General features: G+C 41.0%; 1 protein-coding gene across 1 annotated transcript in view; it reads right to left on the reverse strand.

The window, feature by feature from the left end:
• Positions 1 to 4,321: 4,321 nt before the first annotated feature.
• Pappa2 (pappalysin 2) overlaps positions 4,322 to 24,386 on the reverse strand; it is a 253,241-nt gene continuing 233,176 nt past the window's right edge. Inside the window, exons 22-23 of the mRNA XM_052737329.1 lie at positions 11,404 to 11,502; positions 4,322 to 9,412 (exon numbers count right to left, since the gene is read on the reverse strand). Coding sequence (XP_052593289.1) covers positions 9,338 to 9,412; positions 11,404 to 11,502 — 174 coding nt within the window. The 3' untranslated portion in view covers positions 4,322 to 9,337. The remainder of the gene's footprint in view (positions 9,413 to 11,403; positions 11,503 to 24,386) is intronic.

Consider the following 24,386-nt stretch of genomic DNA (forward strand, 5'->3'; position numbering starts at 1 on the left):
ATGGGATACTTGCTGAGGAAAGCTGCTAACAGGGAGTAGAACCAGTCCTACAGTAAACAAAGCTGAAAGGAGTTGGAGATCTAAAGAGTGCTTTGACGTCAGACATGGAGATGCAGAGTTTGATGTTTGCTCTACTGGTTTTCGGTCTTGCTTTGATCCAGTATTTTCTCCCTAAGCTCCCTTCCCTAAGTTTTGGAATAGTAATGTATATCCTGTGCCATTATATGTTGGAAGTATGTGATCTGCTTTTTTGATTTTACAAGAGATTACAGTTAAGAGATTGAAAGAATCTCAGAAGAGACTTTGAACTTTAGACTTTTAAATAAGTTTGAGACTATTATAGACTATGGGTTTTTGTAGTGGGACTGAATGCATTTTTGCACTATGATATCATTCAAGCCTTTGGGGGTCAGGGAGTAGAACATGGTGGTTTGAAAGAAAATGCCCTCCAAAGGGAGTGGCACTAATGGGAGGTGTGGCCTTGTGGAAGTAGGTGTGGCCTTGTTGGAAGAAGTGTGTCACTGTGGAGGTGGGATTTGAAGATTCCTTTATGCTCAAGCCATACCCAGTAAGTCAGTCTATTTCCTGTTGCCTGTATATAAATATATAAAACTCTCAGCTCCTTCTCCAGCACTGTCTGCCTGCATGCTGCCATGTCCCACCGTGATGATAATGGACTGAACCTCTGAACTGTAAGTGAGCCACCAGAATTAAATGTTTTCTTTTATAAGAATTGCCCTGGTCATGGTGTCTCATCACAGCAATAGAAACACTAAGTATGACATACACTGAATATAACAATGATATTCTCAGCAATGTTGTATGCACTGATTCCTGTAAGCCAGAGAAGACTATAATATGAAATGCACAGTACTGGTAGTGGCTTTCTAATACTCAGAATGAGGTAGGACAAACTCTGAAACTCTGAAGGAAATGCCATAGTGAAGAGTATGGTCTTTGGGGTTACTTTTGGGTATGAGAACCCACAAAACTGAACACTGCTTTATCTGTGTGATTTCTAAGGAAATGGAGTGTTTTAGAATAGCAAGGTTTGTTAATATACATACTGTAGAAACAGACTACTGGGGCCAGTTCTGGTTATGCCAATTGCTAGTTGGACAACATTGGTCTTTCTGTATCTCTCTGAGTAGTTCTCATGTCTTATTTATGTTAAGTGTTTTCATTACTCATCTGATGCTTCTGTCTCCTTATCTAGTAAAAATTGTATAAAGGTGTTATAGAAAGGATAACTTAGCATAGGATCTGTTTTTGCTTTTTAGTTTATCATTGGAGGCTTATTGTAGTTGATATATTTCATTTTCCAAAACTATAAGTATATATATATATATATATATATATATATATATATATATATATATATATATATATACCTATCTGTGTCCAAAAATCCTTACATCAGTCATGAGATGTAAGTAACATGATTTAAAACCTCATGCCCAGGGCTTGGATGTAACTCAGTGACACTCTCCTAACAGATATGAGGTGTTGAGTTCAGTCTCTAGGACCGTGCTGGATAGTTTTATGTCAACTTAACACATGCTAAAGTCATCTGAGATGAAGGAATTTCAATTAAGAATATGCCTCCACAAGATCAGGTTGTAGGCAAGCCTACAAGGTATTTTCGCAATTAGTGATACCTAGTGGGGAGAGCGCAGCTCATGGTGAGTGGTGCTATGCCTGGTCCTGGGTTCTATAAGAAAGCAGTCTGAGCACACCATGGAAGCAAGCCAGTAAGTTGAACTCCTCCATGGCCTCTGCATCAGCTCCTGCCTCCAAGTTCCAACCCTGCTTGAGTTCCTGTCCTGATTTCAGTAATGGACTATGATATGGAAATGTAAGCCAAATAAGCCCTTCCTTCCTAACCTGCTTTTGGTCATGATGCTTCATCTTAGCAATAGAAACTCTAACCAACACAGGTACTGTAAAAAATAAAACAAAACAGCACATAAGGAATATATTTAAAAAGCAAGTGAAATAATATGTGTAACATTCTACAATTATATATTCCTGCAAGGTATCGAGTAGGTACATACTTAGCTGTTCACATTTAAATGATTGGCATAAAGTAACATACAAGATAAATTTCTTCTGTCTCATTAGTTATATTTCATATACTAGATAGCAAGATGTGTGTGGTGGCTGATGCACTGAGCAACTCAAATATAGAACATTATGAAAGTCCACACTGGACAGTGTAATTGTTTTTTTTGGACAGGGTAATTTTATAAAATACATATATTAAATGATTCAATCACTTGCCTTTTGAAGAAAATTATGAGCATTTTGCATAACGAATGCAATTTTCTAGGTAGATTCCATTTGAATTTATAAATAGACTTCTCCAACTCCTAAGAATTTCCCCTTAGCTTGTTTTCTTCTTCTCAGTGCTAAGCTTCACCACGATTACCCTACAAATCCAATTTGCTTCTCCCTGGATCAGTGAGCTAGAACATCTCCTGGCCCAACTATTTGGGAGTCACCATATGCTCTCACTCTCCTAAGCATATAACTAATGATGCCACATATCCCAGCAGCCCTCTAATGTCAGACTCACAGGGTGCTTGAGGATTTGAAGGTCTTTAGAACCACACAGAGCCAGTTTCCTGAGCTTCTGTGCATTCCAAATTCTGAGACAGTAGACTACACTCATCATCTCTGACACACACTCCTTAATCCCTGCCTTCCTGGCACTGAAAGTATTGGGCATTTAGCAAACTGATGCTCAGAAAGAGTCAGCAACTAGATGTTTATCTAGTGAGTGTCAGAGCCAGAATTCATATGACGGTTGGCCAGGCTTTCCATCTTTGCAGGACATAAGAAAAGCATCTTTGTCCCCAGCATCTCAAGGACAGAATCCCAGTTAAATGGAGAAGATACAAGCAGTGTTCCCCAGTGAAGACCACTTGGATATTTTGCATGGGTATTGATTGATCACCATCAGAGTCAATACTTTGAAGTCATTTGTGTAATCACAATTTGGCTGGGCCTTTAAAAAACATTCAGCCTTATATAAATTGTGGTATCAGGGCATTTCTAGTTTTGACAGAGTTTCTGTGAGATTTAAATATGTTACTTGTATGTTTAGAAACACTTAAAGGCAATTAGATGTAGATAACAGGTTACCTAGTGGAGAGAAAAGAAAAGGCAGATTGATACATGGTGGGTAGTGATTACAATGTTAACATTCTCTCTTTATTTGTTTTTATTTGTATTCAAATAAGTGACTTTTATGTGGACAAGGACAAGAAGGAAGCTCGACTGTATTAAATTATCCTTAGAAGAAAATTTGATTGGAAAAACATTAGCAAATTGCAGTTCCTCAGAACTACCTTGCAGAGCTTAGAAGTTTTTAAAATATGCATTGGAAACATTCCACAGATTAGAATGGAAGATTATTTTTTTTCAAGAATGTGCTCCCACCATTGTCACACCAGTTCCTATTAGCAATTAGCAATGTCACCTGAAGATGGAGGAACAGGATCAGAAAAAAAACAAAAACAAAAAACAAAAAACAAAAACGATCATCAGTGAGGAAGTTAATGAAGCAGATCAGGGTACTGATCACCAGACTGGATCCTATAGGTAAAATGTAAACTTGATGGACTGGAGAATAAAGATCTACTCTCTAAATCAAGCTTGTCTTTGTGTAGTAGAAATATACAAGACACATATAGAAAGTTTATTGGTACAGATCATTATGAATACATGATCCTTTAAAAATTATCAGGGAGTGGGAATCAGTGGTATTCTTTAAAAAAATTTTTTTTGTACAATATATTGTAATTATATTCTTCCCCCCCACTCCAACTCTTCCCAGATGCTCTTCTCATCCCTACCCACCCAATTTGGTGCTCTTTCTCCCCTTTCTCTGTCTCCCTCGGTCTCTCGCTGTCTCTCAAACAAAATATGAAAATCAATGAAGTGACCTAAAAATAAATGTGATATAGGGGCTGGGAAGACAACTCGGTCTATTAAATGCTTCTCTTGCCAGCACAAGGGCCTGAGATTCATCCTCCAGGAATGGTGGTGCACATTTGTAATCCCAGCACTGGGGAAATGGAGATAAGTGAGTGGATCCCTGGGACTGACTGAGCAGAAAGTAGCCTAACCCATTGGCAAGTTCCAGGTCAGTGAGAGACCCGGTCTTAAGAGAAAAAGGTGGATAGTGCTGGATGAATAGTATCCAAGGCCGACCTCTGGTTTCCACATGCACATACATACATATATACCAACATATATATGTGTATTCACACACGTGAATATGTGTGTGTTTCTGGGAACACACACACACACACACACACACACACACACACACACACACACACACACACAGTGACTGAACACCAAGTCCAGAGACTCACTGAAGCAATTTCAAAGTGTAAAGCATTCCGCTCACCTTTTTCCACCCCCAGAGCGTTCATCACCTGCATGGCCTGAACGGAAAAGAAGGTCTCTTAGCCCAGGGCTCTCAGCTTATGGATGGATGACTCATTATGTCTTTTCAATTTGTCAGTCAATGAAAACCAGAGCTCTAAAGTTTCTGTCCAGGACTTTCCTTAGGGAAACTATTAAGAAGAATGTGGCCTTGCCAGACGTTTCTGTCCAGCTGTCCAAACTGGCATGTTCAAGGGCATCTGCTTACACTCAAGACCTGGCATGAGGAGAGGGTCCAGGGAGGGTACTCAGGGAGGATTTCCTACCATTTGACATGGACAGCAGTAGGAGAGAAAAAGACTAGGGAAACCACAGTGAGTACCTTCAAACACAAACAGATGAAAAGCTGTGAACTTTCCTATTGCAGTAGAGTCTGGGCTCATTCTTGGGTCTACTGAGTTACATATAGCATAACAGAAAACACATTACATCTAAGAGCAAAAACCAAAACAAAACAAAACTTGGAGTCTTATTTCCAACGTGCACCTTAGTATACATACTTCACATTTCTAATCTCTCCATCATGCAATTCCCTCACTTGGAAAATAGCAAAAGCAAAAGTGATCTCACCCATCACCCATAGTTAGCTAAAAATCACAGGAAGGCACTTTGCAAGTCATTGCAAAAAATGCCAGGTAATAATTCCTTTTATTATGAAATACTTATTTCTAACCACAAACCTCTTCCCCACAATCCAAGCTTATGCTTCCAGCTATCTTTTCCTCCTGTCTTCCCAAGTGTCTGGTAGGTGGGACGAGCTATCTGTCTGGCCTTCCCAGCTGTGCCTGGTATGACCAGAGAATTTGGCCTATCGGTCCCAGGTGCAGAAGTCTCTTCCAGGTTGCTGATCACAGTCTTTATGTGAAATTTCTAACTAAACTATCTGTCTGGCCATCAAGCAACGTTTATAAAAGGAGCAAATTAAAATTCTTGTTCCCAAACTTGCTCTCCTAATTCCCCTTTTCTCTCAGAGATGGTAGTGTCACGGGAGGTCACGGTGACACCTCTGACATTTCATCACCCCCCTTTTCTTTATTAATTGCTATTTATTTCCTTCTTACACCCAGTATCCCCCAAACCAGGCTTGAAGCTAGTTTAGACATGGGATCTAGAAGAACTTGCTTCTCCAGACTGGTGGCTGGTGTTCTCATCGGCGAAGAGAGAATATGTGATTTCCAGACTTCTCCCCCATGAGAATTAAATAAGATTGTGCTTAAATAAGTGCCTGGTACATATTAATTTAGTTCCATCTTTCAGCTAAGTCGGTTGCCTCACTGATGTCCAATAATGGACAGTCCTTCCCATCACTATCCCCATATCTTCACCTCTGTTCTCTCCTCACTCCTGTGCTTCTGCCTATCAAATCACATGCAACCTTTACCAACCAGCCTTCAAAGGCCACCTCCTGTTAGTATCCAGAGGCGATGGTTATCACTTCTGAAATGTAAATGATTCTTTTACAGTGTTTCACAGCTCACAAGGCACTTGGCATAACAGTCACACACTCCACCTTTGTAAATGTCATCTCTTCTGGTAGGCTTTCATGTTTATCTCTCTTTCATAACCTATTTATATAACAAATAGTTTTCAAGTGACTGAAGGGTATGATCAGCCAATAAGGGAAATGTGGATCTGGTACAGGCCAATGAAAAGTGACTCAGAAATAATGAAATCATTTAAACAAAGAATAAGACACCAAACACACTTCATATTTTGTGTGCTGATTTTTTAATGAACATTTTATAATCTTATAAAATAACTGGTTGTAGCTGTTTTACATTACAATACAGTAGATCAGCTCCTTTCACTGTGTTTCAATCAAACTAACCCCTTGGGTACTAACTGACACACTCAATAGAGATCACACGGAATAGATGAAGTGTCAAGACCAATGTCTTGTAATGTTGGAAAAGGAAGGGAAGAACCAAGGAGACTCTTTACTCGCTGCTTTCTTTGCCAGTATCTTCACATTGTCCTTGCTGACCTCTCTCCTGTATCTGTGATTGAAGGCTGCCATGCTAACTATTGAAGTCAGCCACCCCTGGGCCATGTGGACCTCAGAACTCTAGTTACTAGGAACAAGAAGAAACAGAGAAGTGACTCTAGAACAAAGGAACAGACAGGAGCCTCTGTGAAGGGCCCTGGATGACATTATGGATGTGTAAGAGAGACAAAAATGCAGACAATCTCATGGGGACAAAAGTGAGTTGTCCCTGGGATCTATGGTCATTTTCTTTATTAGGGACTTGAGTTACTCCAAACACTGGGACCCAGGGACAAAGTCTAGACAAGACTGCTGCCGCTGTCTCTAGCTGATTATGGCTAAGTGGCCTTCAGGCTGAGGAGCTTTTTATACACCACAGAAACTGTTCTCTTGCCTTCCCAGGGCAAAGTGAATGTTGCCAAGAAGGAACAAAGTATCTTAAAATGAAGTATGGGATGGAAATGTTCTCTCTGTTACTCTTAATGGACTTAACAAAGAAGCTGAGCATGGACACACATTGGGGAGCACTGTGTACTTGTGAGTATTCATGGGGGACACAGCCTCTCCGCACTGAGTTGTGCCCAAGATAACTATTACCCTGTCTCTGTCTCTGTCTCCTCTGTCCCGATTGCCCAAGGCATCCTAGAATTTGGACGTTTTTCCAAGAAAAGGATTTTATAGTGTGTGTGTGTGTGTGTGTGTGTGTGTGTGTGTGTGTGTGTGTGTGTGTGTGTGTTTAGTAGAGAATCTAAACTTTTCTATTGTTCTTTCTATTTTAAACTTATCAGGATCCAGAAATACATATGAATTGTCTCTCTTGACTCAGGGCACGAAGTGTGCCTCAGACAGTCAACAGTATTTAAGCAACTGTTTACCATATAGCTAAGAACAGAGGCAACAATGGAATTTTGGATGGACAAACTCTGTTGTTCCATGTCTCAGTGACTTCCTTGTCCTCACTCCACTTGCCCATAGGTAAGGATGTGTATATTGCCATATCCACAGTCATTACATAATATTGCTCTTAACGTGTACAGTAGGAGTGGTATGCTGATGATGGTCAATAATGTTTCCTTTCTCCTTTGATAGATTAGTTGCTTCATGGATAATGAAGAATAGGGAGAACAAAAGGAGAGGCTATGGAGATACTGGAAGTGGCTCTGAGTTTTGCCTGGTCTCAGTTTCCACTGAAGAAAAAAATTAGGGGAGACAGAGCTCAGAGCCTTCGTAAGAGGACAAGACCCTTGCTAAACAGGGGAGATGAATCACTTACTGTCTTTCTAGGTCTGATCCAGAAACTGTTGTAAGAAAACACACTTAGAACAGACTCCACGGGAAAGTGTGAGCCTAAGATGGATGGAAACAGAAGAGCTAATGGAACTTTTTTGTATGTAGTCCATATAGCTATTGAACAAAAAATGGCAAAGACAAAATGGACCCTAAATTGCTGAAATTCTTCTTTCTCCCCACAGAGTGTCACCCTCGCTCCACATGTTTCCCAAGCTTGCTTGCTAGGTCACAAACTTTATGCGATGCCACTTGAGTAAGATTTATCTCATTGCTCACAGGATCACCGGGTCTTCCTTTGGAGACTTGGAACAGGCTACTCATTTCATCCTCTTATCCTCAAACCTGTTTTAATATTGACCTCTCACCTCTCTGACAGTCTTTGGCTTTTCCATTCCTCTCTATTCTTTTATCTCTTTTCACCTTTACCCTCTTGAATTTCCAAAGCTTTTTTTTTTTCTCAGAAAATCAACAGTTGGTGATGTGACTGTGAATGATGGCCAGACTTTGGGACATCCAATGAGGAGAGACACCAACTGGCCAAGTATGAAGAGGGTGAAAGTTCCCGTAAGCCTGCTGTTCGGAGGAGCCCCAGTAGAGACTTTTTGGCTGGCTGGCTGACAGCTACCCTTGGACTAGGCACATGGAGAAGTGGAAAAGACCCTGGACTTCACCAACTCTGAGTTCTGAGAAGTGGAGAAGTTTGTATGTTCCTTTTGAGCGATACTTAGAAACCATTGTCTAGTTGTACTAGACCTACTGCCAAATGGGTTCCCTTTTGTAACTTTCCATGCCTCTTGCTCTTAGCACGCCAAATCTATCTCCTTTCAGTAGGCCCAGATCCCAGGTCATAAAGTGATGATCAGCTGACAGTCTAGGATCCAGAATTACATCTACTCTCTCCTCTGCCTATCCAACCTGTCAATTCCTATCAGTAGAAGGAGGGCAAAAGAACCTTTCTTTCTGTCTTTGAAGCTTCAGTATCCATCTGGACATGAACTTCACAGCAGCATGTGTGGAATAATGGATAATTTTTAGCTTGGTAAACAGCAAAATATATAATATATTTATATAATTATGTTTAAATACTTATAAAGACATAGCTAACTTCATTATTTAAGAAAGACTACACAAAAGAAAGGCAAAGGGCCACTTTAGAGCCAATGAGCCGTGCAAGATGACAGTCCATCTGAAATGGGGATTAACAGAGTGTCCCTGGCAGCTCATCTTCTAATATTTTGATGTTGTTTTACACCTCGGGTGGGGCTGAGACCCTGACAGTGTGCAGAGTGGAGAAGAGAGCAGGAGTAAGGAAAGGGTGGAGTGGAGCACAAATGTGGAAGAGGGTCCTGTCTGCCACGTTTCTCCTTCCGTTTCTAATCGATTGTCTTCTTACAGAAACTTTTGCCTAGAATTCCTCCCTATGTGGGCTATGTAGTGCATGAATTGGCACCTACAAATATTCTCTTGCATTTCTTACAGGCTCTCTGTTCTAGGCTCTCCTTCGGCCATGGGACCTGTATTGTTCATTCACCCTTTGCATCCTGCTGCGGGAGCCTCTCTCTCTTAGTCTGCCGCCAGGGCAGAGGAGGGTGGGCTCTGGTCCTAGAGTTACTGATTTTCTTCTGCCTTAGGATCTCGACAGGTGCATTCATCCAGGTCACAGTCAGCAGCAAATGGAATGACCTAGGGGAATGAACAGGAAGTTGAAATCATTTGTGTTTTTGTGCCAAGCTTTTCACTTTTCAGCTGGCTTTAATTTTCTTCACTTGGTCCTACAAGAAGCATAGATTGGGGGTTCACATCATAGACCTGTAATTAATACTGGCTCCTCTTACTATACACTATGTCACTTTAGGCAAGGTAGTCCTTCATTGCTTCCCTTTCTTCATCTATAAGGTAAGAAGACATCAGTTCCACCTTCCAGAGAACATCTGTGTTCTTGGATTAAATGGATGGTAAAACGCATTTATACCTTGCTGTACACCTATAACTATTGTTGGAATAACTCCTAACATTACTGACAATGTCTAGTATGATTGTTTCTGTTGCTGTTGTAATCTTGGTAGCTAGAGAGATGAATGTTAGCACATCTCCTTCTGAGGAAGACTACAACTGACTTAACTCAGAGCAATGGCTGCCACACAGGAAGCTTAGAATCCCTAAATGTTCCATATTTCTGACTTTTGGGACAGTGGGATGGTCTATGTCATCTTCATATGCATGGCTCTTTTACTTTCTTGAGCCTAAGATATACTTCAGGTGGTGAGACATTGCATCTCCCTACCTACTTTGTGTGACTGTTATCTCACTTCTATGTAATTATCCCTCTCCCATTTCAGAGATGACACAGAAAAAGTTGCTTTTTTTTTTCCTGCTTGTATTATTATCGAGAGATAAGCAATTCCTTCGGAGTGTCTATAATTAGAATCAAAGACAATGGGCACTGTTGAGACTCAAGAGTGGTAAATATTCTACCTTTGGGGTACTCATGATTAAATGAGATAAATACAAATGTCACATATTAGTGTAAATATGATGAAGGGATGGGTTTAGAAATTGCACAATTAGATTAGAGAAAGGGTAAGATTATTTGCACATATGAAATAAAATATGATGTAGTAGTCAATAAAGAAGTGAAATGACGTGCATGCCTTTATAATCTCAGTTTTTTTGTATGCTGGCCAGAGGCACTAAAATTCATAGACAAATCCCAGGTTTGCAGAATATGAAATGGAGAGAGAGTTAAATGACTTCTTCCTATGTGGCCATAACTTCCTGTATATAGATAGAGTCCTTGAGTAGCTATTTCCACAAGTAAGTTAGAAAATAGCTGCCTGATCTGATCTCTGATTTATGTCAAAGTTCATGATTTGTTTCTCTTAGCTCAAGATTGATTAGTTATCAGAGGAAGAGAAGCCCAAATTGTTTGGTGATGTGTTGAGTCCTTAAGTACTCCATGTTGTCACCTCATTCATATGAAATGCTGAAGATAGTGCCTGGCACATAGTAAGTGATCAGAGAGGGTCAGAAATTGTATGTGGTACTCTAGTATGTATAGAGCTGATCATGGCTTTATTGTGGAGATAATACAGAGAAGGAAATAACATGAGCATATCTCCAATTCATTGAATTTGCCAACTAGCTTCAAATATCCCCCCGAGCACTTGCATTTTTACTCATAATACTGTAAAATTTCAGCTCAGACATAAGGTGCTAATCTATCAATTTAATGGAGCCAAGAATAACAGGGACAAAGGGTATCAGATAAAGTCATGCTGCAGATCTGATCCAGCGAGTGGTCCAGGTAGCTATTGTAAATACATTTGTACTTACAATAGATCAAAGATAAGTAATAACTAGGGAGTTTTTCATTGGTAGTCTAGAACCTTCAAGGGAAGGAAGACGGTTTTTTGATCTGGGCAACGACAAGCTGGCAGGAGACTTTCAGCAACAAAAGCCATTGTTGTCCTAACGGGTCACTGTATTGGTAATTTAGTAAGCTGTACTCACCACCTCTTCTCCTCATCACGTAATCTCCTAATCACTTCAGAAACTCCAGTGCTTACTCATTGTAGTTCCCACTTAATAACTGTGCCGTGAAGGAGAGCTAGCCAAAGCCCCCCTAATTTCTGGAGCCACACAGCCTTCCCGCCCATCCCAGGTATCCCACTTACCTTCTTGGAAGATAGTGTGGAAGAGCAGCAGTCTCCTCCATCGTAGTGGCAATAGGCCCGGTTATTGATAGTATCACACCAACCATCTGCTTGGAAAGGCTGTGAAGAGATGGAGTCAGTGTCCTGTGTAGCTCCATGGGCCCCATCATTTCCCCTCCCCCCACTTACCTCTAATTAACTCCAGCCCAATTCACAAGATACCCAAAAGACTGTACAAGAGCACTCAAAAGGCAGAACACATCTCAAGAAGTTGAAAAGCCTTGAGAAAAGAGCTTTATGCCCAAGGCACTGTCTAATTTCCTGTCTAGCACCTGCTTCTGGCCTAGTCTAAGGTCTGTTTCTATCATCAAACTTTTTTATCAGTTACTTTAGCTTTCTTGTAATAATCTTTACAGTATGCATATTATACTTTCACATTTTAATTCTGTTAATTATTTTTTAAGCCTGTGTATTGAGCAATGTTGGCTTTATGAGTGAGAAAACAGAAATGCAAATAGATGATAAGATTCTCCCAGATCACATAGCCAGGATCAGGCAGAGCTAGGCATCATTTGTCACATATCTTGCCTTTATGATACTTCTCTTCATCTTTTTGCCCTTCTCCAAAGCCTGGCACTTCTACCCTAGAAGTCCTCAGATTCTATGATGACCTATAAGTTGTCTGTCCAAGGTGAAAGTGGTCCTAGGTTAAGGACACCAGGGTTGAAACAAAAAATATTTCCACATGTAAAGCTAGCTACCTGATGCAGAACAGCTAGATACAGCATTTGAGCAGAGAGAGTTGAACTGTTTCCATACACTCCTGTTACTGCTGTCAGTTAACAGGAACCAAAATGGGAAATGGGCCCAGACTAGATCAGAGTTAATGGACTGTTTCACCCCCAAAGGGAATATGTGATAAGAACAGCTACAGGCAGTTAAAAAACACTTCAGCCAACCAATACATTGCTGCTCCAAAGAGCTACCTCTTGAAGGAAATAGACCACACAGCATCCAAGAGGCTCTATCAGCCAGTTTACCTCCTCTGTAACCCTGACTTACCCTCTCTAGCGCATGCCCAAATGTAAACCCTTAGGAAACATCTCATGGTCAAGCTCTTTGGATTACAGAACTTTGGTGTTCTGAGACCACCTATCAGTTACATGTGAAGATCATTTCACTTCTCCTACCCTCCTTGAATGTCAATTATGAAGACTATTCCATAGTCCACCATGCATTGATAAAATAGATCACTCAGTTCAGTAATGGCCATGAAATAATGTTCAGCAATTGAGTTACATCAGAACAAGCTCATCCCTCGTCCAAGGCATTACTTCAGTGTTTTGATTTATTCTATGGGGTCCGGAGGTCATCTGAACATCTCATTCCAGATGTATACTCGTTCACCAATCACTGAAAAGATGCTGCTTATAGGGTAGACCTTAACTACAGTCACACAGCTGTGTAGCAATGTCAGCTGAGAGCAGGAAGGGACATGAATTCTGTTTGCAACACAGGCCTCTCTAGGAGAAAAAAAAAAACCCAAAGATTCAGAGGTGAACTTTTGTCTTTCACATTAGAGTCAGTTACTTTGGCTCCAGAAAACATGAGATGACTACATGATCAGGCATGGGGGACCAGTTCCATCTTTTAAGATCCCTCAGTCTCCTCTTCCTTTTTCAAGTGTTTAGAGAATAATTGGCCTAATACTAAGATCTGTTACTCTGCCTCCAACCTTGACTAATTAATTGGCGAAACTTGGTGAGCTCCTTTTTTACTGTCTATATTATTTTTATAGTTATAAAAACTCATGAATATCTCTACTTCTCCTGCACATATTAGTGTGCTCTTCAGAATGGAGGGAATGGTAAGTTTGACAATGTTTTCCTTAAAAAAAACAGCTTATACCTTGTGTATGCATGTTTGTATATGTATATGTGTGTCAGTGAATGTATACATGTGTGTGCATGCTTGTGGAGGCAAGAGGACAACTTTAGGTGTCATTTCACAAGTTCCATTCATGTTTTTGTTGTTTTGGGATGAGGTCTAAACATTACCAAGTAGACTAGGCCAGAGAACCTTAGAGATCTGTTTCTGCCTCCCCAGCACTAGGATTGAAAGCATGTACCACAAAACCCAGGTTAGTTTTTGTTGTTGTTTGCTTGTTTTTTGACATGGGTTCAGGGATCAAACTCAGGTCCTTATGCTTGTAAAGTAAGACTATTGCAAACAGAGCCATTTCCCCATCTCCAATCTACACTTTTGAATGGTTTTAGAAAAGAATTCTAGGTAACTGTTCTTTATAACATCTTTACCATGGGTGGCTTCTCATCTCAGGAACATAAGAGAATCCACCATGAAGCAGTCACAGCCTAGATGACCTTCTTTAGGTCTCACTGGTCTTCTCTTGCAATGATTCCCCAAATGATTTCTAAAAGTCGTTTGACTTTAACTCCTAAAGGGTCATGGGGAGAGGGAGGAATTTTTGAAAAGGGGGAAGAAATATAGAGAAATTTTGGAAAGACTCGAGGGTTTAATATACTATATACTTATTAGAATTAATTGTTTCTCCTGTAATGTGCCAACCACTCCACCCTCAACAGAGTCTCCTATGGCAACATGTGCGTGGGAAGATTGACAGTTTGAATCCAAAGCTACAAAGGAAAGAGTGGGAAAGGAAAAATGACAAAATCGATCCAAAGTATGAAAGCATTCAAACAGTCACAGCAGTTGAAGATGTTAGACTCAGTACACTACTCCTCTTTTAAGACTACTTCCAAAGAGAGGGTGCTGGATGTTTTGGTCCTGTGTATAAGGGTACATTTCCCTACCCATATGTGCACTTCATTTACGCCATAAAGTATCCCATGTAAGTGTGTTTTTTAAGCACTTGAAGCTCATTTTGTAGAGGTCATTTTTTGATTCTCATTTTAACTATGCAGACAAAGAAAAAAATCTATAAAATACAGCTACTTATACAACATAAAGTCATCAGTATGAACATTATTTCTTCTCAATGTTCAGGAAGATTCATTTCTTTACTAAATATGCTTTCTCTGGCACATACACATGCCTTTCAGTTGTTACTTAGCATTGAGACAGAAATCCAAGCCTGGAGATCATAGCTAAAGTAAATCCTCAAGTCAAAGACTGTCTGAGTTGTTCTTCTTATGATGCAGTCCCTTTATGTTATCCAATTTTGATTGTTGCAGAAAGGCTTATCTTGTTGGCCTCTTGGTGGTAGCTGGATTGCGAGAAGGTATGGTGATCAGATAAATAATGAATAAGAGTATACTTGGAACACACACACCAGTCTATTCTGTCTGTATAGCTTTGGAATCTTCACTAAATACAATTTGTTCTTTTTTTTTTTTTTTTTTTTTGGTTTTTCGAGACAGGGTTTCTCTGTGTAGCTTTGCGCCTTTTCCTGGAACTCACTTGGTAGCCCAGGCTGGCCTCGAACTCACAGAGATCCACCTGGCTCTGCCTCCCGAGTGCTGGGATTAAAGGCGTGCGCCACCACCGCCCGGCTCAATTTGTTCTTAATAAGTGCTATTATTACAGGAGACTCCTTGTAAACAGAATGAGTTATTATTACTATTGTGTCCAATGACATTTATTGTTTTGCAGCTCTTCCCCCAAAAGATTGAGCCACAGAGATGGTGGTCCTATCTGTCATCTGTGGCTGTAGTCATTCAGCCAACCAGTCAACATTCTTGATTCTATACCTATATTTGTAGGATTCGCTTTCTCTCTCTCTCTCTCTCTCTCTCTCACACACACACACACACACACACACACACACACATATATATATATATATATATGCAGGGACACATATATATGTACATATATGTATGTATGTATGTGTGTGTGTGTGTGTATATATATATATATATATATATATATATATATATATATATATATATATATATATGGTGAAAACATGGCTCCCCCTCTGAAGAAGGTCACTGTTAGTAGTCTCAGTTTGATGGGCTAGCCCAGTGCTGGCATCAAAATGTGGATGAGAAATGACTTGATTCAGATTTAGGTTGGGAGTTGGGGATTTAGCTCAGTGGTAGAATACTTGCCTAGCAAGCACAAGGCCCTGGGTTTGGTCTTCAGCTCTGGGGGAAAAAGGATTCAGATTTAGGGATGAGAGAATCTACCTGGGGGGGCTTCTGCTACATCCTCTGTGGAGAATAACGTAGGACTAGACATTTCTGCAGGGAGGAGGAGTCTGAAAGAGCTGTGAAAGGGGAAGAAAGATAACAATAGGAGAGGCCTCAGTCAGCTTGCCACAGAACCCACCCTCAAGAGAGTTCCACAAACTTTGATTGATAGGCTGGCAACACAACCTTTGTGTGAGCAAGAGCAAGAATTGTTTTCTTCTGCAGCTTGCAATAGAAATTAAGACCACAACTATGTTCTAGGAAGGCAGTTCCTACCACCATCCTCCTGTTCTGCTAATATAAAGGTTGGGCTCTCAACCATAAGGGACTCTCCCTCTGGGAATCTTGGGGGCAGAAATTCCTATTTGATTACAGGGATGACTTAAACCAGGAGTAGACATTAAAGTTTGGCCTGATGCCGAGCACTCTATTCTCTCCCTTGTCATTTCTGAACAAGCCTTCCTGTTACTCAGACGAGAAATCAGAGCACATCAATTTGTTCACATTCATTAGGATGTGTCAGGACTCCAAAGATGCCTCTTTCCAGAGAAGCTATGATGAGACTGAGCTCCATACAGTAGACTGACCTGTAGACCAAATTGCCCCATTCTCTGGATCTTCAATAATGATGGCATTTTGCCTGTCTTCATTCTAAGCCTCACCTTGTACTATGTGGTTTCAACGCTTGTATGTTCCCAGATCATGTTAAAATACAATTGCTATTAAAACAATGTTGAGATGTGAGACTTTTAAGATGGAATTGGGCCATGGGAGAGTTGTCCTCACAAATGGATAAATGCTAGTGTCTCAGCAGAGAGCTCCTTGTAAAAGGGGAGATTGCCTTGGCTGCTTTCTCTTCCCTTAACCACCCTGTCTCCCTCCTTCCCTCATTCATGCCTCACCTTCCATCATTAGATGATAATTTGACCTTAAATATCACAGACTCCAGAAATGGGAGTATGAATTTATATTCATTAGAAATTATCCAGGTTTAAGTAGTCTCTTTTAACAGCACCAAAAGATCAAGACACCCCAACTATGTCTGCTGTATCTGTAAAGCCTAGGTTTTACATGAGGATATAAAATGGGGAATTCCATTACAAATCTCCCCTTAGAATCATATAGACAAAACTTGGGAGGCCTTTGATACCTTTTGTGGATGTATATTGCCAGAACTCTACTTGTTTTTCAATAAGATAATCCATAATGAATATTGGCAATGAATGATAAAGACCAAGTGTGAGAATATGAATTAGTGGAGTCATAGAAAATAGTATGAGCTTCCTGTACCTAATATAATCTAGCAACCCCTCTGTTGGGTCCATGTTGAAAGGAATGGTGAAAAGGCTTTTAGTTTAGTTTAGTTTAGTTTTGTTTTGTTTTTAATAAGGGCCATAGAAACGGGAAACCTTAGGGATAGATGTAGACTTAAAAGCTACTTACTGTTAAATGTGCACCTTACAAATGAAATGGAGACTCAAAAAGTGAACTGTGGTCTGGTGAGGTGGTTTAGTCAGTAATGTGCTTGATATGCAATCATACGATCTGAGTTTGGTTACCAGCACCCACAGGAAAAGCCAAATGATGTCTCATAGCATAATCCCAGTGCTAAGGAGATCCACCTAAGAATCTAGAAGTTGCTGCCCAGCGAGTCTACTTGAAATAAGGAGCTTATGGCTCAGTGAGAGACCATGTCTCAAAAAACAATTGGAGAGTAACTGAGGAAGACATTGAACATCAATTGATGGCCTCTGCATACAATTGCACACATGTGCACATGTACCCACATACAAGCAAGCACACACACATACATTCATACATACACAAGTGAGCTACCTTATTTTCAAGGCTAGTTCCTGGCAGTTCTGAGAACAGAGGCTAGATTTTGTGGTTCCTGATCAGTTGATCTCTCTCTTTCACTCTCAGATCATTTTATCATCTTTTAATTTATTGGAAATGAAAGGAAATTTAGTTTCCTTTCATGTCTCTACAAAAGGAGCTGAGGTATACACTGGTATAAAATAAACACAGTAGCCCAGCCCAGGGAGGAAGAAAGAGTCACACATATAAGTTTCCATGGGCTCCCATGTTCTTGCCTCGCATTGTTTCTCAGCCATAGACCAAGGTTTATCCCAAATAAGTGTCCTAGCACTTTAGTTCCCCTGAGACTTGACACTTGCTGGATCCACTTTTCCTGTAGATTGCTGTCCCGAGGAAGAATCACCCATGTGTTCCAATCATATCAACAAAAGCATTGCATTCTGGGCTTCATGGTGCTAAATCTAGTCACTTTGATGTACACTGTAGTTGTCGGAGGTAATAAGAAAAGGAAGGTATTCTTTTCTTCTAGATCTCACCCCTTGGTGTGAGAAAAGGCTATAGGCATGTCATAGCTGTGGGGTTATAATACTCTTGGAAATGTGATATTAAAATGAATATCTTAGATATTTCTAGCTATATCTTCCTCTGCAATGTCTAATCTGGCTTTCTGAATCCACAGTTCCTTCTGCCTTAGAGCTACTATGACATGTACATCATAAAACTTTATACACTGAATGTTTGGGCAATGGCCCAGGATCTTATAACCTTTCTAGTCCCCAGACTCTAATTCAGTCTAGACAGAATATTTTCTCAACAAATAAATTAGTATGATGATTACTGTGTTTAAAAATGAAAGGCTAACTCCATTTGCATGTTTTCTGACAGGATCCCTCCTCTTCACTATTCCTCTACTGATAGGACATTGGGTAGATATGTTGCTTTATGAGAACCACATCACTTACATGTGCATATTTATATATTTCTAGTACATATTTGTATATTTCTAGTATGTATTTATATATTCCTATTATATATTAGAGTATTGATATGCACCAATTTCTGCAGGTTAGAAGTCAAATACAGAATGTGGAAATTCTCTCTGTATAAAATGAAAATGGAGGGGTGCTGTGGATATTGCTCTGTATGCTGTGAAGGTGTTGCTCTGATTGATTGATAAATAAAATGCTGATTGGCCAGTAGCCAGGCAGGAAGTATAGTGTAGGCAGGCTAAGGAGAGAGGAGAATTCTGGGAAGTGGAAGGCTGAGTCAGGAGATGCTGCCAGCTGCCGCCACCATGAGAAGTAAGATGTAAAGAACTGGTAAGCCACAAGCCATGTGGCAACTTATAGATTAATAGAAATGGGTTAATTTAAGATATAAAAACTAGATCGCAAGAAGCCTACCACGGCCATACGGTTTATAAGTAATATGAGTCTCTGTGTGTTTACTTGGCTCTAGGTGGCTGCAGGCCCTGGTGGGACTGGAGAAATCTCCAGCTACAGAGGAGCAATTAGAAGGGGTGGGAGGTGTAAGTGAGGCAGGATAATGAGGAAAAAGAAATGTGGTGGAGGAGCCAAACTTAAGTGTGTAAGAAAATGTAACAATCAAAACTTTAAAGAAAACAATCAAAGCATTGTCCCATTTTCACAGCTAAGATTTTAAGGAAGGAAGAAAAATTCTCCAGGGAACAAAAGAGAAAGAGAATACTAGAACAGAAAGACAGTAAATCATGAACATCTTAGGGGTGACTGCAAATCAGTAATCAATGGGGTAGGAATATGGGACTAAATCATAGGTCTTTGCAAAGTGTGGAGGAATAACTGACACTGTGGGTACTTTGATAAGAATGCTCATGAAGACTGGAAAGAATGGCACAGGCATAAGCTAACATTGTATGGGTAATGTGGCTTACTAGGAAGACTAGGAGTCTGGTCCTACTTATTAGTTTTGAAGACTTCATAACTCAGACCCAAACTTCTGCTAAATTCATGAATAACTAAGATGCCAAGAACCTGCTGGGTTTTCAGCTTAAAGGAGCATCACCTGGAAGACCAGGGCTCAATTCTATAGTCAGTAAGTAAGAAGCAGTTGCAAGAAAATCATGAACACATATGTACATTCTGTTGGCTATCAGAGGGACACTGACATGGGCTCTAGTCATTTAGTCTGTAGTCTTTGCAGGACTAGGGAGTGGATCTAGGGTTAGGAAACTGCTATATCCGATACCCTTTTTTCTGATGGTCTTGCTAAGTGTTCAATAGTGTGCTTGAACTCACTCAGCAGCCTTATTCAGCCACTCCAATGACTGGGATCATAGGTCTGTGTCACCATGCCTGGCTTGGGGTCTAGTCTTATAGTCTACAATGTATCAATGGTTGCTGTGTAGTTTTATGGACACTGTGTAGGACCTCAAACTTCTCCTTGTGAAATCTACCAGACCTCCAGAGAAGGTAAATATGCCCTTTTACAAGGACTGAAAGAAAGCTTTAATATAATCTGTTCACTTATACCTGACATCAGGAACAAGACTACTTCTGATAAGTGTCTAAGAAAGCAATATCCATTGAAAAAAAGTAGTTGAAATAGAAAAGGAAAATCAAGCAAAATTAGGTCACATGACTTCCTTTTCTATAGTGTTTCATCTCCTTCAAAGGACCCAGAGCTCTAGCACTCTTATCTCAGAAAACATAAAGACTATGGAGCCTGCACGAAGATTAAGAGCACAGATACCATGTTACATAAATGCTTGTTCAGAGTCCTGCTTTGCTCACACCACCTCCCCTACCTTTCTACATTCTTCACAAGTCACTTTGCTATAAGCAATAGCATCCTTGCTTGTACACAGAATGCCAGTGCCCACCTCACACAGTACTCTATGGAGTAGATGAACAAATGGAGCCAGAATGATGAAGACAGTGTTTGACCCACAGCAAACACTCAGTTGCTCAGTTTCATGGATGCAAGAGAGGCAACCACTATAGGCCTCAGAGGCTGGTGAATGAGTTTTCTGCATCAAGGTCCTGGTAAACAAAACCTCAAGATTCTGCTACCAACACCTTTAGGACAAACCCCAGTGGTTCCTGTCTTTGACGGTCTCCTGCCCACTCACCTTCATTACATACAGAAGGATCTGAGCTGTGAGGGAGCAAGGATCAAGTATATAGGAAATGAGGACAGAACATGTAAAACCCAAAGAGGAAAGCTTGCCTGGGCTCTAAAAAATCCTCAAAACATAATGGTAACCTTGGTATCTCGGTCACCACAGGTTCCTCTTCTCTAGCAGTAAGGATGATGCCTTGAGACATCAGAAACAAAATGGGGAAAGACAACCTTAACTGGGAGGGAAGGCAGAAGAGCAGAAAACAAAACTGCCCAACTCATTAGTTCATAAAGGCTTTTCTGAAGAAGACCCATGCAAGTCAACATTCATTAAACATTGACTTCATCTGATGGGTGGGTGCTGATGTGCTAGACACCAGGTTGATTGTGGGAGCCCACCAAGGTTTCCTAGTGAGATCTGAGTTTGCTTTACACAGCAGGGCTGCGTAAGAGGATGGATTGACCACATGCATGGTTACCAGGTGTTTGGAAGGGTCTGCACTTGACTGTGCTAGGAGGAGGTCTTTTGCTCCACCCCTTGGCATTTCTATAAATAGCCCTTTAGAAAAGACAGAAGGGGCTGGTGGGTTTTGATCCAGGCCCTCTAGAGGCTATCCTGTGTTTCTATGTGTCTCTCTCCCCCTCTATATTTCTATCTAAATACTTCTCACTTCTCCCTACTCAAGAGTACCCTGAGGAAAAAAGTGGGGGTGGCTCCCCCCACAGTTGATGTAAGAGAATGGAGGGCTCAGGTGGAGCACACTGGTGGAGCAATCATTTAGCATGATGGAGGCTTTGGTTTGATCCCCCACAACCCAGGAGGAGGATGATAAATAAATAGAGAGCAGAGTAACATGGACGTACCCCTGCTTGTGTGATCCCCATAGAACTGGATTCTTCTGTGTTCAAGGTCTGTACTTCTGACCTTGGATGAGCTGAGGAGGGGCCTGGGAAGTCCCTAAACAAATCAGTGTTCTTTTCAAGAGGGAAGCCAAATTCCATGCAGCAATAAATGTTAGGAGACCTTGTAGGCCACTTGTCTCACTTCAGTTGTGAAAACAAGAAAACCCTGAACAGGAATGGCCCTTCCAGGCCTGTTTCAGTATTCATTTTTGTAGAATTTTGAACTTAAACTTGGGTTGTATCACTAACATAAGTACTCTTGACCCAAGCAAAGTCGACTGCTTGGCACCAGCCTTTACTAAACAGCACATGAGATATTATATCATCAAGAAGGAAGGACACAGTTGATGTGCAACCAGATTTCAGGGCACACCTGATAGAAATCTAGAGCACTGGGTTATGTGGTATCAGCTACACCAGAGAAAGGGAGTCACAGTGAAGATAAGGTGCTGATGGAGAAAAACTTTGTTGGTATTTTTTTTTTATTGTTTTGGGACATGGAATTGGGTTCAGATGCCTAGATTAGCCAAGGAGTAGTTCTGAGTGATGGTGGGGTGTGCAGGTGGCATGGAGTTAGCTGGAAATGGAGAACTTGGGACTCCCAGAGTCTGCAAGTATATGTCACATGGTTTGGTGATAGATAGAAGTCAGAGAATATTTTATCCTCAGGTGATGCCTCTAGGTGGGAAGAGGGTCACCTTCATGTCCACACCCAACTAACAGTAGCCACTACCATGGCTCTCAACAGGAAGGTTGGATGAAAAGTTTGCAGGAGTGCTGAGGTTTGGACAGGACTTTAGGGAGGGATGTGTAGCTCTGTCTGTACCTCGGAGGCAGTTGGAGCTCAATAAATGATTTTCTGGCCTAGATATATGTGTACTCTGACTGAATCCTCCATGCCTTTCATGTCTTCCCCACCCTCAACTCTAACTCTGCCCACCCCATCTATTCCTGCCTTGGGGTAAGCAAAAGCCACCAAAGCTGGATCACCTTCCATGGAGAGGGGAAACTGGGTAGAGAGACGATTGGTGTGTCTGGATATGGATACTTCATATGCCTTGAGGCTTTTCTTACAGTGAACTGGAAGGGACCATGAAGAGGTGGCCTGGGGCTAGAAAGGACTTGACTACCACAGGCATAGGCTTGCTCACAATAGACTCTTTAAGATAACAGACTAAATGACTCAGAGGAAATAGCAGAATTTTAGGCCACTCTGAGCATCATGCTAAGTGGGATAGGACCTTCAGGTGCCTTCCCTAGGTCACCTCAATAGGTGGTTACTCTCTCAATTCCTCCTCTCTGTGTCTCCATCAGCTGCCCTGCCAGGCCATTCCCTCTACGAATGGAACATTCCGTGCTCAGTTTGCAAGCTTTGCAGGCTTGCATTCTGGTGGAAGGTGAGGACAGGAAAGAAAAAGAAGTAGATCGACCTCTGGGGTAGAGGTCAAAATCCTTCAGAGATGAGAAAGGAAGGCACAGCATGGGACCCTAGACTCTAGGGCCGAGAGGGTCTGGGCAGGCTGTTGAGGTTCAGTGTAGCTCGGGAGCTTATTTCCCCTTGTGCCTCTGGCTTCCAGCTCCTTGGATAGACTTCAGCTCATGGGAGGTAGAGTCAGGCTGAGCTGACCGCCAGAATGTTCCACCACAGCTCCAACACGGGTACTCATCCCTGCCCCCTACCATACACACACGCATGCCAAGCAGCTCGGCATTTCTTGGCTCCCCACATCGGCCCGTGGAAGATGACTGGGAATGCAGACTGTGGGAGGAAATGACAATATTCATTGTTTGGATTAAATATTATTCTTGGCCCTCCTGCTGTTTGCTGAGTGTCTTATTTTTTTAATCCCCATTCTCTCTCATTCTGTTCTTCTTCTCCTCTGTCTGTCCCCCCTTTCTCTCCCTCTCTCCCTCGGCAGTTAAGCCCATGAAGAAAAGTTTTGAGGGAAAAGTGGAGACTCCTAAGATGGAAGCTATTTAGCGAAACCACAGTAGGTGAGAAAAGCTTGTCAAGGCAGTGGTTCACTCTGAATGGGACTCCACTTAGTTTTCTCTGAGTTTTTCCAGGTGTGAGTCAGAACTCACAGAACTTATTTTCTCTCTTTTGTATATATGCTGTATACGCACGAGTAAACGAATGTGTATATGTAAATGCATGTACTCATATACACAAACACATCTATGGTACACATATATGATACAGCACAGCTATTCCCTCTCACATCTGTGAGACACATGCTATATAATTCCTAACATATAATTATGATACAGATATATAACATATACACCCATACACACATGTATAATTCTTCTAGAAGCCTCAGGCACAAATGAACAAAACTAAAGGTCAAACTATCCTTATAAAACACAAAGATCTTCTCTACAAGCCAAAGGCTATTTTTAAATTTTATGTGGTGCACACTGTGTACTCTAAGCTGTATGCACACGAATCCTTATTATAACCAAATATGACTGATGGCACTATGACACATATTTTAAAGTCGAAAAGTTTTAAGGACTAGAATTGTCAGAGAATGTGATTGAAAACAGCACACAGAGACACTGTCTAAGGTACAGGCCTGTCAGGTTCATAGTACTCCAGTCCTATGATCATCTTGTCTAAACACTCTTCACTCTGTTCCTCACTTTCTCATAGCTAGTCCAGTCCCTCAGCAAAGCCATCAATAATGGTAGCCATCTTCTGTTTTAGAAAAGACCAATGTCACAGAAATACATAAGAAATATATCTTAGAAGATATTGAATGTCTGGCTGGAGAGATGGTTCAGCAGTTAATAGTGCTTCCTCCTCTTGTAAAGGCCCTGGATTCAGTTCCCAGCACCTACACCAGGATTCTCACAATTTGTAACTCCAATTCTTGATAATCAGCTGCCTTGTTCTAGCCTCTTTGGCCACTGCACACACAGGGTGCATGTATAGACAGGTAGGTATACATACATACACCTAAATACAAATATAAATATAAATTTTAAACTCCAAAAAGATACTGA

The sequence above is a fragment of the Peromyscus californicus genome, unplaced genomic scaffold, assembly GCF_007827085.1.
Source record: "Peromyscus californicus insignis strain IS unplaced genomic scaffold, ASM782708v3 Scaffold_14__1_contigs__length_90479793_seg_2, whole genome shotgun sequence".
In the NCBI taxonomy this organism is placed as follows: Eukaryota; Metazoa; Chordata; class Mammalia; order Rodentia; family Cricetidae; genus Peromyscus; species Peromyscus californicus.